This window comes from Macaca mulatta, chromosome 3 (assembly GCF_049350105.2).
Source record: "Macaca mulatta isolate MMU2019108-1 chromosome 3, T2T-MMU8v2.0, whole genome shotgun sequence".
NCBI lineage: Eukaryota > Metazoa > Chordata > Mammalia > Primates > Cercopithecidae > Macaca > Macaca mulatta.
The window spans coordinates 151,604,568-151,621,429 of record NC_133408.1 but is presented as its reverse complement, the minus strand read 5'-3'; the positions used below and the strand labels follow the sequence as shown (position 1 = coordinate 151,621,429).

Here is a 16,862-nt window from a genome sequence, read left to right as displayed (position 1 = left end):
AGGGAAAAGCAATAGGAAAGGCATAGATAAGAGAGGTTCAGTGGGACTGCTGAGCAGGGAGTTGTAAAGGGCGAGATTGGAAAACTGTGTAGGAGCTAGATTTTGAAAGAACTTTGGACTTTGTTCCTCTGTTTCTCCGTTGAACTGTTCACTGGCTCCCCTATCTCCTTGAGAAATAGTTTTTGACTAGGTGTCAACGGCCAGAGCCAGTAAAAATTAGTATTTGTTCAAAATTGGAAATTGGCTTAGTCATCAGAGCAAAAGGGGAAGTAGTTGTAGGAATTTCGAGTTTGACTTCTTCTAAGTGTAAGGCAATTTGTAGGTAATAATCTAGCAGACCTCTTAAGAAGTCAACACTAGGAATGGGAGTCAAAATCCACATTGGGAAAAGGAATACCTATGAGGAAAAATCAGAAAAATAAATGCTTAGTTGTATGAGGAAGATGAGTGACTGGAGCTGATACAGGGCTGAATACTGGAGAGAACATTATAGAAGATGCTGCAAAAAGAAGCTGGGTGCTTTAAAGTGGAGTGTGTGGAGGCTGGGTCCCTGTCTTCCAATTCATTTTGTGATATTTGCTAACTTTTTTTGGTGACTTTCGTAATACTGGGCTGGCCTGCTGAGTCCCTCCAGTGCAGGGTGGAGACGGCACTGACATTTGGATGTACCACTTCAATTCTACTGTGTTACATGTTTTGTGACTTTGAGTATTAGTATTCAAAGAGAGAAATCAGAAAAAAAAGGAACAGAGGGATATAACATTCTTTTTCTCTTCCCTTATAGAAAAAAACTAGAAGTAACCAAAAGTCAGCAAACTTAATCCTGTATCTTAAATAATCTTAGTTCTTAATCTTAAGTAATATTATTTGAATATTAACCATCTCACATTGGAAAAAGGTGGCTTTTCATTTATTTTTACCAAATATTGGTAGAGGATTAAAATACAATTGATTGCAAAATGATATTTTATTAAAACAGTTTTTCATTTGGATTGTGGGAAAACCACTTGCCTTCTGTAACTTCATTCTCCACTGGGACGTGAAGACTGTATTGTAATTTTTTCCCGCCTGGTGCTATCTATTGTCCCTTGCACAAATAATACTATTGTGCAGAGTGAATGGTAAAAACTGCATCTGCCTCCCTTCCTAACTCTGCCTTAGCGTGTTTGGAAAATCCCTCTTAACCCCATTACTTTCCTTATCAGTCTCATTGCCAAAGATGTTTTGTTGTTGTTGTTGTTGTTTTGCTGCTTTATCAGAAAAAGCAGTAGTATCAGCCTTTTTTCCTCTTGAGGTGCTTAAGCCTCAGTCTTTCTAAGTTTAACCTAATAACGATTTCCAAGAAACTGTAATAACAGAACAGAGAAAGGGTTTTTTATTTACTATTATAAATGGAAGGCTTTTTTGGCTTTTGAATCTATGGCAGATTCAGATCTAACTTGCAAATTTCCAGTTAACAATTATGATAGAAAAAATGTTATTAATTCATATTTCCTTACACATCGAATTCTCATATATTTGTTTGATCCTTGTGACATCCTGTGAGGTAGGCCAGGCAGGGGAACTCATCCTGTGCTAGCAAATGGAAGGACCACGGACCACATGGTTCATAAGTGGTGGAGATAAATCCCAAGTCTCTATCTAATTCACATTGTCGCCCTTTCCTAAGTGCTAGGAGGCTTTTGAAATAATTGTTTGGGCTTTCTCTCATCTCTTCTAGGATGCTCCTTTTGGCTGGCAGTTGGCCAAAATCATAACCTTTTTATCATATTACATTGTTTTTAAAAGTATGGATAGGTGGATGCAATAATTAGCTTAGATTTTTTTTTTTTTTTGACCTTCAGTTCTTCTTGTAGCCAGTTAGGAAAGAAAGAGGACCTTAGCATTTGTGACATGAAATCCATGGTGAAGAGCCTGTTTATGACCCTTTGGAGAATAAAATGGGTTCATTTATTGCCATAGTGACAATGTCTTCAAATCTGAATGTGGAAAAATTCCCTCCTGATGTTATTCTCTTCCTTGTTTGCCTCTTTTTTTAATTTTTATTTTTCCCTGTTTCTCTATCTCTAAAATGAGTATTGGAATGTCTGTCATAGAAGGTTAGAACTAACACATGAAAAACTTAGCAAAATCCTTAAGATAAAATAGTAATGCAATCATGTTATTTTTTCTTCTCCCTTAAAAAGAGGACTTTAAACAAATTGGGCCAGAAGTAAATTCTGAATGGGGAGTGCTTGAAAGCTTGTAAGAGGCTGAGCCCCTCAGGAAGCAGACCCTGAGATGGAGACTGGCTTGCAGGGTATTTAGCAGGAAGTCCTCTTGGGGTTCACCTCAGTGCAGTGGCGACGAAGGAAGCAGAACTTGACAGAGGGAGGAGTTGATCTGTGATGCAGGCCTAGTGACAGTCTTAGTCACTTAAGTGGGAATGGCCCTGCAGAGTTGTACCAAGTTGTAGTGCCAAGGCCCAGCCTTCACTGAATGTGAGCCACCCTGAGAAGTAGCTTCGGCTTTGGGCAAAGCAGCTCTCTTCAGCTGAAGCCATCCCAGAAGGGTGCTAGGGTTCGAGAACTGTCTACCCCAGCACTCCCAGCCATAGGGAGTGTCACTGATTTCCAAAGAAGGATCTGGGAGGTGCGTCACAGTACCTACCACCATGCTTTGCCTTGGCCTTGTGGTTCAAGGAGGATGACGTTCTGCAATCCCTGGGAGAGCTATCTTCTTAACAGTCAAAGGCAGCAATGTATTTTCAGGTGGTACCTTTTAATATCTCAGAAACAATTATGTACCTTTCATTCAATATGCTTCTGATATTTCAAAGTCACATAGGCCAGAAAGGAGTTGTGTGACATGTCTCAAAGGCTGACCGTGATAACTGGCATAAGAATGCAGTCCTGATTTTGAGTGTGCATATTTTTGTGCCTCTTAGGTGAGCCTGCAAGGTGTGTGAGGCCTGTGGGCACAACCTATTACCAGATGAAGACAGATCCCAAACATGTGGCAGGTCTGAGAGCCAGAAGATGGAACACAGCATTTCTTTATTCTCCCCAGTGAGTTCATTTGAATCACAGAGCAGTATCTGGGAGATACCACGTCATCTCCACATAGTCCTACTGTGACACAGGTAGCCACCAGAGAGTTGCTTGTGATTAGGAATAACCAGCTTGCTTCTAACTTCATCTTCTGGAGGGGAAAAAACAGAAGGGAATAAAGAAGAAAAACAGTTCTATGCTATACTTTCAAAATGATAGTACCAAAAGAAATTTCCAAATGACTTCTGTCTTTCCTCCAGCCCTGTCCCAGACAGCTAGAAAACAGGGAAGTACCTTGAAATAGACTATTGCTTTGTTTTTTTCCACCATATTTTATCTTTCCCTACAGCGGGGTTTTGTACATATGTAGAAGAGGTGACCCCTTTTCCTCTTCCATCATAGTTCACTATTTCATGAAGTAAAGTACCTGAGAAAAATTTAGTTCTTCTTGGTCAGGCGTGGTGGCTCACACCTGTGATCCCAGCACTTTGGGAGGCCAAGGCAGGCAAGTTGCTTGAGCTCAGGAGTTTGAGACCAGCCTGAGCAATGTGGCAAAACCCCATCTCTACAAAATATACAAACATTAGCCAGGCGTGGTTGCACACGCTTGTAGTCTGAGCTACTGGGGAGGCTGAAGTGGGTGGATGGCTTGAGCCTGGGAGGTGAAGGTTTCAGTGGGCCGAGATCATGCCACTGCACTCCGGCTTGGGCAATGGTAAGACTCTGTCTCAAATAAATAAAAAAAATTTTTTTTAAAAGAATTTAGTTGTCCTTAATCCCTTTCCTTTTTTTCTGTTTCTTCCAAATCTTATCTAGGTTCTCTTTTCCATTTATGAACCCCCCAAATAATCCTCGTAAAAGTTGATAAACCTTAGTGGATACTTCCATGCCATGCCAGAGCCGAATGTGAAATGAACATGGATGTAGGAAGGAACCAGTTTGAAATGTCCTCTGAGGTCGTGACACAGAATTCCTTGAGAATGTCTACAACACCAATGCCTGCTCCATCACTGCCTTCTGACGGACACTGCTATGTTTTCAGCACCAGTGTTCAATATTTTACAAGCACTGATATAAAATTTTATGTTTAGTTTCTGGTGCAGTCAGCTTATTTTTGCTGTGAAAAACAAGTTCCCTTTTGCCATGAAATAGGATTCTGTGGGCTAGCCTCAGAACTTGAGAAGAGTAGCTTTGTGTGTTCTGTGTTGTAAGCAGTTGGCTCATAAGTGACCTTTTAAACCACAACCTGTTCATGAGTTGGAGATCCTTTTAGCAGAAAGATGAAGCCAAAATCTGACCTGAAGAGAGAAGTTTTCCTTCCTTTGTATCACCAAAGACAAAGCATTTTCATGATTTCTTTCCTGCATTGTGTTCCATTCATCTTAGATGGTCAGCCTGTAAAGGGCAAGGGCAGCCTGTGCTGGGCTGGAATTGACCTTTGCCAAGTAGAATCATTTTGAATATTATTTTGACAATGATGAGGAAGGGTATGTTATTGTCTGTGGTTTAGAGCTATGTAGTTGACTTATAATAATTCTTTTTTTGTTTGTTTGTTTTGGAGATGGAGCCTCAATCTGTTGCCCAGGCTGGAGTGCGGTGGTGCGATCTCAGCTCACTGCAACCTCCGCCTCCCATGTTCAAGCAATTCTCCTGCTTCAGCCTCCCGAGTAGCTGGGATTACAGGCGTCCACCACCACGCCCAGATAATTTTTGTATTTTTAATAGAGACGGGGTTTCGCCATATTGGCAAGGCTGGTCTCGAACTCCTGACCTCAAGTGATCTGCCTGCCTCAGCCCCCCAAAGTGCTGGGATTACAGGCATAAGCCACTGTGCCTGGCCAATAATTCTTAATACTTTGTTTTGCTTTAAAATTTTAAAAGTCATGGACTCTTGTGATTTTCTTTGTATTCAGTTAAAAAGTTTTAAAATGTGCATTGGTTCTTGGCATGAGCAAATAGCATCGTTGAAACTAAGAAATGAGTCCCCATTTCACTGCATCATTTATCTTCTTTTTATCTTCCTCATAGAAAATTAGGAGTTGTGTTTGAGACTGTTTCTCATGGCTATTTAATTCTTAATAAACTGTCAATAGGCACTGAACTGATATCATTATATAAAGGAATGATGACACTGTTAGTAATAACAGGCAGTTGGTTAGGACATTTTTTTCAAAATGGTTATGGTATGAACTTAGTGTTTTCAGCTGACAGAAATTTTTTGAGGACTTACCTATAAACTGGGTTTATATACATATAAACTGAGTTTATTAATCCAAGTAAATTTTTCCATTGTAGCAAATGGGCAGAGATGAACACATCACCACAGCAGTAGTTTTTATATGCAGTTTAAAATTGTGCTCTCAGGGCCAGTATGACTAAAATAATAGAACTGAATATTTATATTCCCAGCTTTACCAAGGGTTCATTCTCTATGATTGTTTCCTGTAGCTACTAAGGATCAATTTATAAGAAACTGTTCAATTTATAAGAAAAACAAGAAAAGGAAATTGAGGGATCAAAACGCTGTGTAGGCATCTTTGGTAAACCTTGATATTATTTGGGGGAAAATGCCCTTGGGAAGTGTATGATGAGTAAACTTTTGTATAAAGAGACAGCTACTTTATAATAACTGGTGACAATGCATTTTCAATTATAGACATGTTTCATGTAGAAACACTTGGAGAAATTTAAAGGGGTTTAGTTGAAAAGTTGTTTCCAAATGGAATTTGAAAATAGCAGATGCTTTAAGTGCACTTGACAGAATTGCATATTGAGGCTTCATTAATGCATACATGGTGTTTGGATGTCTGCTTTGCTAAACTGGTTTTCCTTAGTTTATGATACATTATATGCTGCCACTGAGAAACATGAGCCAACCATATTTTCAAATTCTTCGCTTTACCTAGAACTGCCTTTCTCTTTCATAACCTGAAGCCTAAACATTTTTCCTGAGTGTAGTATCCATCCATCTATTCATTAGTACACAGCAAGGTGGAGTTACTTGTCTAACTCAATGATTGAGAGTGACTTGCCATTTTAGAAGATAAAGATCAAAGTCATTCCTTGAACTATATCCTGAAAAATATTCCTCTCCAATATGATCTGCAGTTTAAAACTTATTCCTTAGATACTTTTAGTTATGAGAAGAGTCCCTGAGGTTGTCCAAATCCATTAAAACCTAGGCACCGTTTCTCAGTGGCTTCATTCATTCATTCATTCATTCCACGTGTTTGTACTCCATTCTTATACTCAGATGCTCATGCTGGCTCTTGGAAGATGAATGAGAAATAGTTTCTCTTCCCAAGTAGAAAGACACAGATAGACGAAGTGCTATAATATTATGTGATGCCTTACTATATTTGAGGTGTGGTCAGAGTGTCCTGAGAACACAGATGAGGGAGTAATTGCATTCCACGTGGACCCACAGATGACAAAAAGGAAGGAGTAACATCAGGAAATCTTCTAATGTCCTAACCTTGGAGCAAAGCCTTAAATTAAAGCTGCCTTGCATTTCCCAGTGTAGGAGTGAAGAAGGCAACCCCCTAAAAAGGGAATAATAGATGGAAAAGCACTGAGGTCTGCAAGAAAAAGCTCGATGAGAATTTGAGTGTGACTGAGCATAGGGCAGTGTGTGGAGAGTTGGCTTGGGTGTGAGCCTAGAAAAGTTGGAGAGCAGTTGATAAGGGCCTCATGAGCTGCTGAGAGCAGGCTGTCTCTTCTGCATTATCAGATGGCTGTCGCAGGTGGAGACAAGTGTCCACCTGATTACAGGCAGTGATTACACAGACTAGGCTGGTTTGGAGACAGTTCTTTGGTAAGTACCATGCCATGTCACTGCTGAGCTGAAAGTCCTCTCGAAGACTCAGAATTTGAGACTGGCAGGGGAACTTCAGTTCATTTGTCTAGCTCCTTTGTTTTATAGAGGAACCATCTGAAGGCCAGTGAGATTAGGGAACTTCTTTGCTGACCTTTAATGTTTATTACATATTACATATTACATAGCTGAATAGTCAAATCAGACTTCACCCACATAGACTGTTTGGATAAGAAATGAGATAATACATGGTGATGGCTCAGACAAGCTATCATCCCAGTTTTAAATAACTCCTATGAAAGAATGAGTTTTCCCCGGTAATGGCAGTTTTTGGTTCTTAGAATTTAAAGCACACTCTTAAAATAGTATTTCCAATAATAAAAGAACCTGACTGTTGAAGACCAGAGCATTTAATGGTAATGGCCACACCTTTAAACAACACCCTCATTCATTCACCCTCATTCATGCACCCAGTGATTATTTACATCCAGCCACACCCTCATTCACTCACCCAGTGATGATTTACAGTGAGGGTGTGGAGATTCTGAGAGGTTGATATCCTGACCCAGGTCACACAGGTAATAAGTGATGAGATTGAGGTTCAAATCCATGTGTCAAAATGCCAGGCTTGATGCTATTTTCCTACACTTGAGCATCTTGAGGATGGAACTTGGATCACACCAACGTTTAAGAGAAGGGCTAAGAAGGAAGGTCTGGAGAAGGCTGGCGGGTGTGACAGAAGCAGTAGAAGATTCGAGAGGAAAGACTCCTGGATGGTGATATGAATGTGGCCACATTGAGGGGACTGGAGATCTTAGTAAAGCAATTTCAAAACACAGCTAAGGCTGGATTGCAGGGGCTGAGGAAGGTGAAGAAATGAAGTCTATTAGTGGTACTGCTGTGTTCAAGAAAGTGATGAGGAAAAAGAGCGGAGAGCCAGAAGTGAGGGAGGCAGCCCTGGGTGTCCGAGGGTGTTCCTGAGCGGTCGGAGCTGTGTGCAGAACTGTGTTGTGTACAGAACTGTGTTGGGAAGTCCATGCGCCAAGACTTCTAAGAGAAACATCAGTAGTGCAGAGTTTGGAAAGGCAATTCTGAGTGTACGTTTGTCTTGAAGTCTTTTAAATTGCAGTCAATCTACTGTCAGTTCAGTTGCTGATCCCTTGTAAGAAGAGGTCTCTGAAAGTTAAATGAAGTCATCTGTCAAGATATATAGACCCTTGATTGTTTTGCCAGCAAAAAGCTGTTTGCACGTCGTTATGAGGCTATATGGTATTCGTGGCTGTAGTTAGAAAATGATATCATAAATTAGTGCTTGGCTAAATGTTCTTAATTGGTTTCTATCCATATCGTTACTTTGTTCTGTCTCATGGACTTTGGGTTGTGTTTTCTGTCCTGTGTTTTGACCTCTACTGTTAATTTTGTTTTGAGATCATAAAAGGGCATGAGACTTCTTTAAAAGCTCATTACTTATTGGCATGTTTTCATTTTTGACAGATGAGTGTGTTCCTTTAGGTTTTTAAAATATACATTCCCAACAGTAGCAATCACTTATTTTGGGGATTGGAGTTATATCTAAATCTCACTCTGAAGCAAAATTATAAGTTTCCCTCCTAAAATTTTGGCCTTTTAAGAAACATTTTCTTTTGATGTGAATTGTGAGTTGATTTCAGTGTGCATAGTATTTCATAGGAGATGTCTTCTCTCTTTTTATGTGTTGAAATGCATTTTCTTTATTTCTCCATCTTTTCCTCATTTCTGGCTGAAGCTTTACTTACTATTCAGGGAAGAATCACTGAGCTTTATTCTCTCTATAATTCCTGGAGTTGCCAGAAAAGGACTAATCTATGTGTACTTTCTCTCTATGGGTACAACATCCTAGTCCTGTTCTGCTCTGCAAAATGTTTCAGAAACCAATTAATCTAAACCATTAATCTATAATTAATTGTGATCCCCCTCCCCATTCCAAGTGGTATTGTGCAAGTGGGAATTGTGATGGCTGTGTGTTTAGACCTGTAGGAGGGCCCAATCATTACTAAATAAAGTGTGTCTGTTGCTTACTGCACAAGAAGACTGCTTTTATGCACCACATACTATGCTAGGCTCTGGGCACATAATGGTAAGCAAATTGATGCAGTCCCTTCTCTTGAGAAGCTTATAGTTTATGGAAAAGAAATCTGCTCCAAACAATATAGCAGAAAGGTAAACCAAGCCTAATAATAAGCAGGAGATATATTCCTCATTTATTATTGAACACATATTTATTAACTACTATGGGCCGGGCATTTGGATGAGGGAGTGAAGAAAGCAGTGAAACAAAAGGGTCACAGTCCTTTAAGGAGCTCTCAGGCAATACCTTTGTTTATATCTGTTATTGGGTGATAGCATTGATATGTTTTATATTATTTTAATACATTTCATATATTTGAAATGCATGTTTATAATACTGAATCTGACCAAGAAGTTGGCAAAGTATATGAACTTAGTGATTTTCTTAGAAAGATATAAAATTAAAATATGACAGAGGGTTCCAGCTATCAAATTATACTTCCTATTTATATTCATTTTTCCTAGTCAATAATATTTAATAATAAACTGTAATGGACATGGTTGTCTTCATATATTCTATATCTTTTTTTATAGTTATTGCCAGTTTCCGAGGAACCGTTCCATATGGCCTGTCATTGGAAATTGGAGATACAGTTCAGATCCTGGAGAAGTGTGATGGTGAGTAGCCTTATGAACAACCTCCTCAACATACGACTGTTTATAAAGTCTACAAATTCTGTCCATACCGCTATTAATCTCTGGAACTTTTCCAATAGTCACAGCAAGTCATTTTTGACAAAATTGTTTCCTGCATTTTTAGTGTTTGGCTAATGGAAAGGCATCATTTCCTATTTTTAAGCTGATTATAATATTATTTCCTTATAGTCATTAGATGCAAACAGAGAAAGCAGTTGAAGCTACCATATCTGTGGGAGTTCTTGACTCAGTGCCAAACTGAAGGTTTTTCTCAGAATCCTCAGGATCTAGTAGATCCCACAGGATAGGAAGAAGCAGAGGCCCAGAGCAGACATGGCTTACCTGAGGTTGAGTAGCCAGATGCCTCTGGAGGGCTCCTGCCCAGACCAACTCTGCTCCAGACCTATAGTTTCTTCCCCTCAAACTTGGAATAAAATTATTCAATGCACTTGAATTATTATTAATTTGTATAGTAGGTAACTCGTTTAAGATACCTAATAGTTCTCAAATGTTTCCATTCCTGTTCCATGTAACATCCTTAAACACTAGTCCTTAAAAAGATTTCTCATCAAATGACTACTCTTTTTTTGTTTTTTTGTTTTTGTTTTTGTTTTTTGTTTTTCTTTGAGACAGGATCTCCCTTTGTCACCCAGGTTGGAGTGCAGTGGTGTGATCATGGCTCACTGCAGCCTCAATTTCCTGGGCTCAAGGGATCCTCCTGCCTCAGTCTCCCAAGTAGCTAGGACCACCGGGATACTCCATTATGCTTGGCTAATTTTTTTATTTTTTATTTTTTGTGGAGACGGAGTCTCACCATGTTGCCCATGCTGGTCTCAAACTCTTGGCCTCAAGTGATCCTTCCACCTTGGCCTTCCGAAGTGCTCAGATTGCAGGCATAAGCCACTGCACCTAGCTTTTCTTTTTCTTTTTTTCTTTTTCTTTTTGAGATGGAGTCTTTCTCTGTCACCCGGGCTGGAGTGCAATGGTACGATCTTGGCTCACTGTAATCTCTGCCTCCCGGTTTCAGGTGATGCTCCTGTCTCAGCCTCCTGAGTAGCTAGGATTACAGGCACCTGCCATCACACTCAGCTAATTTTTGGAATTTTTAGTAGAGATGGGGTTTCACCATGTTGGCCAGGCTGTTCTCGAACTCCTGACCTCAGGTCATCCGCCCGCCTTGGCCTCCCAAATTGCTGCGATTAGAGGTGTGAGCCACCGCGCCTGGCCACCTAGCTTTTCTTGTTGACAAAATGACTACATTTTAGAGCCCCATTAGTATATCCCAGAATACCTATGTTTTTCTTCTTACAAGGTTTTCCTTACTAGGAATTTATATGATGATGACATTTTATCATATCAAGGTTTATTATAGATTAAACTGTATTCCCCCAGACAGAACTACTACATTTAGTTAGAGCCTAGCATTAAATGGTGGTGATATTGGAATGTTTATTCTGTCCACTGTGATTGATACCTTAAAAAATATAATAAGGTTTTCTATGTTATTACCACGTATATTTTGTCTGTTTCTACTTTGTATACAGATAAATATAAAATTTATTTTGAATTGCTATATGAAACTGGGCTCCATGTTTAATAGGAGGTATTTTGTAATCTAAAATTTTTTCTGTATAGTATAATTGGACAGAGACCTCTCTATGACATTTTTGCAATTCTCAAGAAGTTTTGGTTTTTGTTAGAATAATTATTTACAAATGGATGTATTTCTTGGATCTGTCTTTATGGCAGCTGATAAACCCTGAGATACAGAGATTCTGATTTTCAGTTCATTCTGGTCTCCTCAGACTGATTTTAAAACTGGTAAGGGACGATATTTTACAATATATCCTTTTAAGAAAATGTATTATGAGGAGGAAAAATGCTTAAATACAAAGCTCAAATACGTTTTGTATTAAAATTTTAACTAAAATTCAATTATTGAAAACATTCTGTTAGGCATAATATTTACGACATAGTATAATAATTTTTATTTTTTTTTTTTGCCAATAAGCAAAATGGTCTTTACACTTGAAAAAATACAATATATATGCTGATTTGTTTTAAACTATAAAAAGACATGTAAGGACAGTGCTGCAAAATTGATTCAGAATTGCTAGGAGCTTAAATCCAGCAGTCCTTGAGCCCGCTTATTGGCAAGGCATGCGACCTAAGGCCCCCAAGATACCTGCAACCTTGGATAGTACTGAACCTTACACATCATACGTTTTTTCCTTTACATGTGATAAAGTTTAATTTATAAACTAGGCACAGTTGACAGTGACTAATGATAGAATAATTACAACAATATTCTGTTCACAGTTTCATGAATAGAAGATTCATTTTTACCTAGATTTTAGCAACCTCAGCGTATGGTTTTTTCCTTTCCTTATTAAATTAAAGAACTTTCACCTTTTCACTTAAAGCACTTTATGGCTTCTCTTTGGCACTTTCCAGTTGCCAGCATCACTACTCTTGTGCCTGGGAGCCATGATTAAGTAAAATAAGGGTGACTTGAACACAAGGACTTTAAAACTGTGATCCTCAATCTGATAACTGAGAGGGCTAGTAAATAACTAATGGGGGCGTAGCATTGACAGTGTGGATACGCTGAACAAAAGGATGATTCATGTCCTGGGCGGAACTGAGCGGGCAGGCACGGGATTTCATCATGCTACTTAGAATGGCATGCAGTTTAAACCTTATGAATTGTTTATTTCTGGAATTTTCCATGTAGTATTTTTGCACCCTGGTTGACCATGAGTAACTGAAACCGTGGAAAGTGAAACCACAGATAAGAAGGGCCTACTATAATAGTTATTCTACAGAATAAAAATTATGCCGAGCTTTTGGTCAGCCATTGTGCTGATGAAAATGTGCCCGTTAATTCTGGCAGTGAATGAGGGCTTTACACTTCGTATGATATGAGACTGATCTTAACCCAATATGGTGGGCTTAAGGATGTGCAATTCACATCATGTCTGTTGGCCAGGTACTCTTATTTGGTGGCAGAGTCTGGCCTTTGTAGTCAGGCAAGTAGAATTTGGAAATGTATGAAATCTTGTGCAGATTCTTGACTTTCCCTGTGACATAATGTGGCCTTTCGTAAAATGGGAAGAAGTGGTGCTCAGAGAGGTCAAGTAACTTGGCCAAGATTAAACAGACAGTAAGAAGCAAAGCCAGAACTGAAGCCCAGTGCTCTGATTTTAAAACCTTTATTCACATTATGGATATTTCTGTTTTTTATAAAAATTTTTGATACAGTTTTTTAAAAATGGTTTTATTAATAGAATTCTTATGTGTGCTCACTCGAGCTATTTTGTAGCCTAAGGCCGATACTTACCATATTTATCCACAGAATCTTTACATGTATGGTAAAATTTCATGGCAAAGAACAGATTGATTTGTCATTATCTTTAAAATATTACAATGGTTTATCAAAATATGACCATGATTATTTTTCCACAGGCTGGTACAGAGGATTTGCCTTAAAAAACCCAAATATCAAGGTAACAATTGTTATTTCTAACTATAATTATGAAATTTATTAAGAAATATAGTTATTTAAATTATTTCTTTATGCAATTGAAATTACAGTTGGGACTCAGTTGAAATGCCAAATGATACTGCAGATTTTCATAATTTTGGAAATTCCTTTGAACTTGGATTATAGTTAAGATATGCTACTCAAATGATAATCCTATTTAGCTCTTGAAAATTGTACTGAGAAGACCTTAATAAGCTCATTATATGTAAACAAAATCTTTTTGAAGTAGTAGTTTCTCAGAGAGCTAAATTAAAATTCAGGCAGGGGAAATATATATTCCAAAAGAAATATTAAATAGCAGTATTTAATCTTTATGTTTTCCACAATATCATTTGCAAAATATTGGTTTGGAGAAACAAGTATACTTAGCGGCATGTTAAGAGTCCCTTTGGGTTTGGTGGGCTGAAGCGAGGAAAACAATATTATTAAAAAACCCATCTTTCTTACCATTTCAGGCAGAAAGTAAGATTCATTATCCTTGATACATTTCTATAAATCCTCAGGAATTATAGCAAGAAGTAATGTCATTTTTGTTTTATCTTTTATTTGTATAGTTTGCGATTTTGACACTAATCCTTACTAATATCTGTATTTTTCTATCTTACTCTAATCTCCTCAGTCTTCACCTATATTTCCTACATTCTCTAATATTTTCACATATGTCATATTTATTTTTTTGGTTTAATTCTAGCTTCAGGATTGTAGATAAGAAATTGTATTTTCATTCTCAAAATACACTTTTGCCTTTTTCCTTAAATATGCCATTTTCTGGGACATTCAACTGTGTTTAATTACTTCACATATTTTAGGTCATCGTAAAGGGGAACCGTAAGGGACAAAAGAGTATACGAATTGAATTTTTTAAATACTTTAGTCTTCATTTAACATTGTTTTTATATATCTATGAGGCACATGCAAATATAGCTTCAGTATTTAATGAATTCATTTAGACCATGTTTGAGAAGGAAACTTAGTACGATTTCTGTGTTATTTCTGTGACTTCTAATAAACCTCGTGTCTGACTTTTCCTGATTAGTTAGAATTACTCTATTTGTTGATCCCACCATATTGAAAAAAACAAGTGAGTTTTAAAAATCTGCATATATTTTTTTTACCACTATTGAATGGAAAGAATTTTGCTTATTAAATTTTATTTTATACTTGGATCCACAATGGTGATATGTATATATTCAAATGACATTTCTTTTCTTAAATATTTAATTGAGTTTGTCATTTAATTATGCATTAGAAATTCTTCAGAGGATAATTGCCATTTAATGAACAATCAAATTGATGCTCATTTTTTTGTTGTTGTTTCTTTCAATTTCCCATTTAGAACAAAGAAACAATTTCTTTGCCCTTTCATTTCCCTGCAATAAAAAGCTTCAAGCTAACAGGGCTTCTTTTGTTTGGTTTCTGTTCCATCAGAATGGCAGTATGCTGATTAACTGCTGCTGAATTGTCATCAAAAATCTTCCATAACACAGAATATACATATTATCTCTAGATTCACACTGATATTTTTTGTATGTATATTTTCAAGAGAAATATGAGTGTTTTGGGGAGAAAAAAAGAACTACCACCAAAACAAAGAACCTTTCAAAACTATGCAATACATATTTTAAAAACTCTTAGTATATGATTTTTATGTAGAATTCATGAAATTTCCTTATTTCCTGTTTAATAAACAATATATTTTCTGAGCAAGATTAAATTTTTTTGATCATGTTTGTTTAGAATGTCTCTAAATTTGTAAAGTAGTTAATGGTAGAAAATGAAAGGATGGATCTTAAGCCACAGTAGATTTCATCCAAGAGAATGTGGTAGAGATGTTGCTATTCCCTATTCCTGATATTGTCATGATTGTATGGCTGTGTCTTATACAAATGACTTGTGAAACCAACCCTGCCTTAACAGCCGGCATCGTAACCTTCATGTTTCCTTTTTCAGGGTATATTTCCTTCCAGCTACGTTCACTTGAAAAATGCCTGTGTGAAGAACAAAGGGTAAGAATGAGTTTTATTAGTAGTTGGAGGATTTTCACAGAACCTTTGCTTCTTTTGGAATTCGAAAGGCATAGTAATTGTCTTGAAAAATGAACTGTAGAAGATCATACCATTGTCTGTGTTCTTTGTTAAAGATATATTGCATTAAGACCGTTGGTGGAGAAAATTAAAGAACCCCATCTGTGCATGCTGGACAACAGGATCTGAGGGACTGGAGGTCTCTCAGTGTCCACAAATCAGGGAATCAGCCTACGCTTGAGCAGGAGTTGGTTCTTTTTGGTTTCTTGCTACTTAGGGAAGCATGTCAGTCAGACCCATTAAATGCTGTCATATTATCTCAAACCCCAGGAATTTCCTAGGTTCACCACTGATTATAAGATGCATAGTGTGTCTTTCTCTAAATGGGCATAATAACATATTCTTGTGTGACCACTTCACAAAGCCATTATTCTGTTTTAGAGAATGTCATTTATATGATGCTTTGATTGAGCTCATTGATCACCTAGTATTTCTAATACATTAAAAAAATTTCTAGTCTATTTCTAAAAGAATGTGAAGTGGCAGTCACTTTAACATAATTCCTATAAGATGTAGCAGAGTAAAACAGAAGAACTTGCCTGTTTAAATAGTTAGCATGAGCAGATCATTCATTATAAGGGGCCATGGATTTAGACACAAACATTTGGTGTCAGTGTCACAAGGGCTGTTCACATGATCATTGCATAATTTTCATCTTATGCCAACAGAATACAGATTCCACCATAGAAATTATATTTTTTCTCAAATAATGATAAATAGCAATTTGTTATTTGAATTCTTAAAGCATAGTAATGGTATTTTCCAACTCGAGTCTCATGACAAAAATTCCAAAGAGGCTATTCAAATAGGTGATTCTTAATTTCCCCCCAAGTAAAAGTATGGTATTAAATTTCAGTTCAGTGAAATAGCCTCTGCAGTGGCTACGAGTCTATGGTATAAATACTTTGAGAGTTCCCTACATGGGTAAAACTTAAAGAATCTCAGAGACCATTACTCTACATGTCTTATGTGTGTGAGCTGCTTTAAGCATGTTAATAGTAGTAGTCAGTATCTATTATTGAATAATAATTGAATTAATTATAATAATTAATTCAATTATTATTCAATAATAATTAATTCAATTATTATTCAATAATCTATTATTCAATAAAAAGCATAATTCTAATTCTAATAGTTACCACTACTACTACTGATCTTTTAAGAAATGTGTGTCCTTCAGAAGTGTGCAGCTATAATGCACCAGAAGCATCAAGCCGAGTTGTTGGTCCTTTTGAAACTTTCCTACCAGGCTAGATGTGACAGCGTTCAGCCCTCCTCCAGTAAACCAGAGGATACTTCAGAATACACTCCAGCCATATGCTTACTCTTTGTTCTATCCTTCTGTGCTAGTGATCTGGGCTTGGCAAAGTGAAAACGCCATGGGCTACCCCTGTTTCTTAAAGTGTCCATTTGAACAAGCCTGTGCAACCAATCCTCTTTGCTGCCTTTACCTCAAGCCCAACCCTGACCTCCCACAACTCTGCAGTGCCAAGGGCATCATATGCTCTGACCAAGGAAGAGAAAAGAGAGAATGCTATGCTAGCAAAGATGATGTCAAGCATCTCTCCACTTAAAGTCTATCCCTCAAAGTGAGTTGGGGTAGGATATGATTTTTAAATAAGTACCTCCTTTTTTAAAATCCTGGTCAG

General features: G+C 37.5%; 1 protein-coding gene across 4 annotated transcripts in view; it reads left to right on the top strand.

Annotated features, from left to right (window-relative positions):
- Positions 1 to 16,862, top strand: part of DOCK4 (dedicator of cytokinesis 4) — a 469,859-nt gene that overhangs the window by 188,088 nt on the left and 264,909 nt on the right. For all 4 annotated transcript variants that reach the window (XM_077997203.1, XM_077997201.1, XM_077997202.1 and 1 more), the window contains exons 2-4: positions 9,484 to 9,567; positions 13,051 to 13,091; positions 15,080 to 15,135. In XM_077997203.1, coding sequence (XP_077853329.1) covers positions 9,484 to 9,567; positions 13,051 to 13,091; positions 15,080 to 15,135 — 181 coding nt within the window. The remainder of the gene's footprint in view (positions 1 to 9,483; positions 9,568 to 13,050; positions 13,092 to 15,079; positions 15,136 to 16,862) is intronic.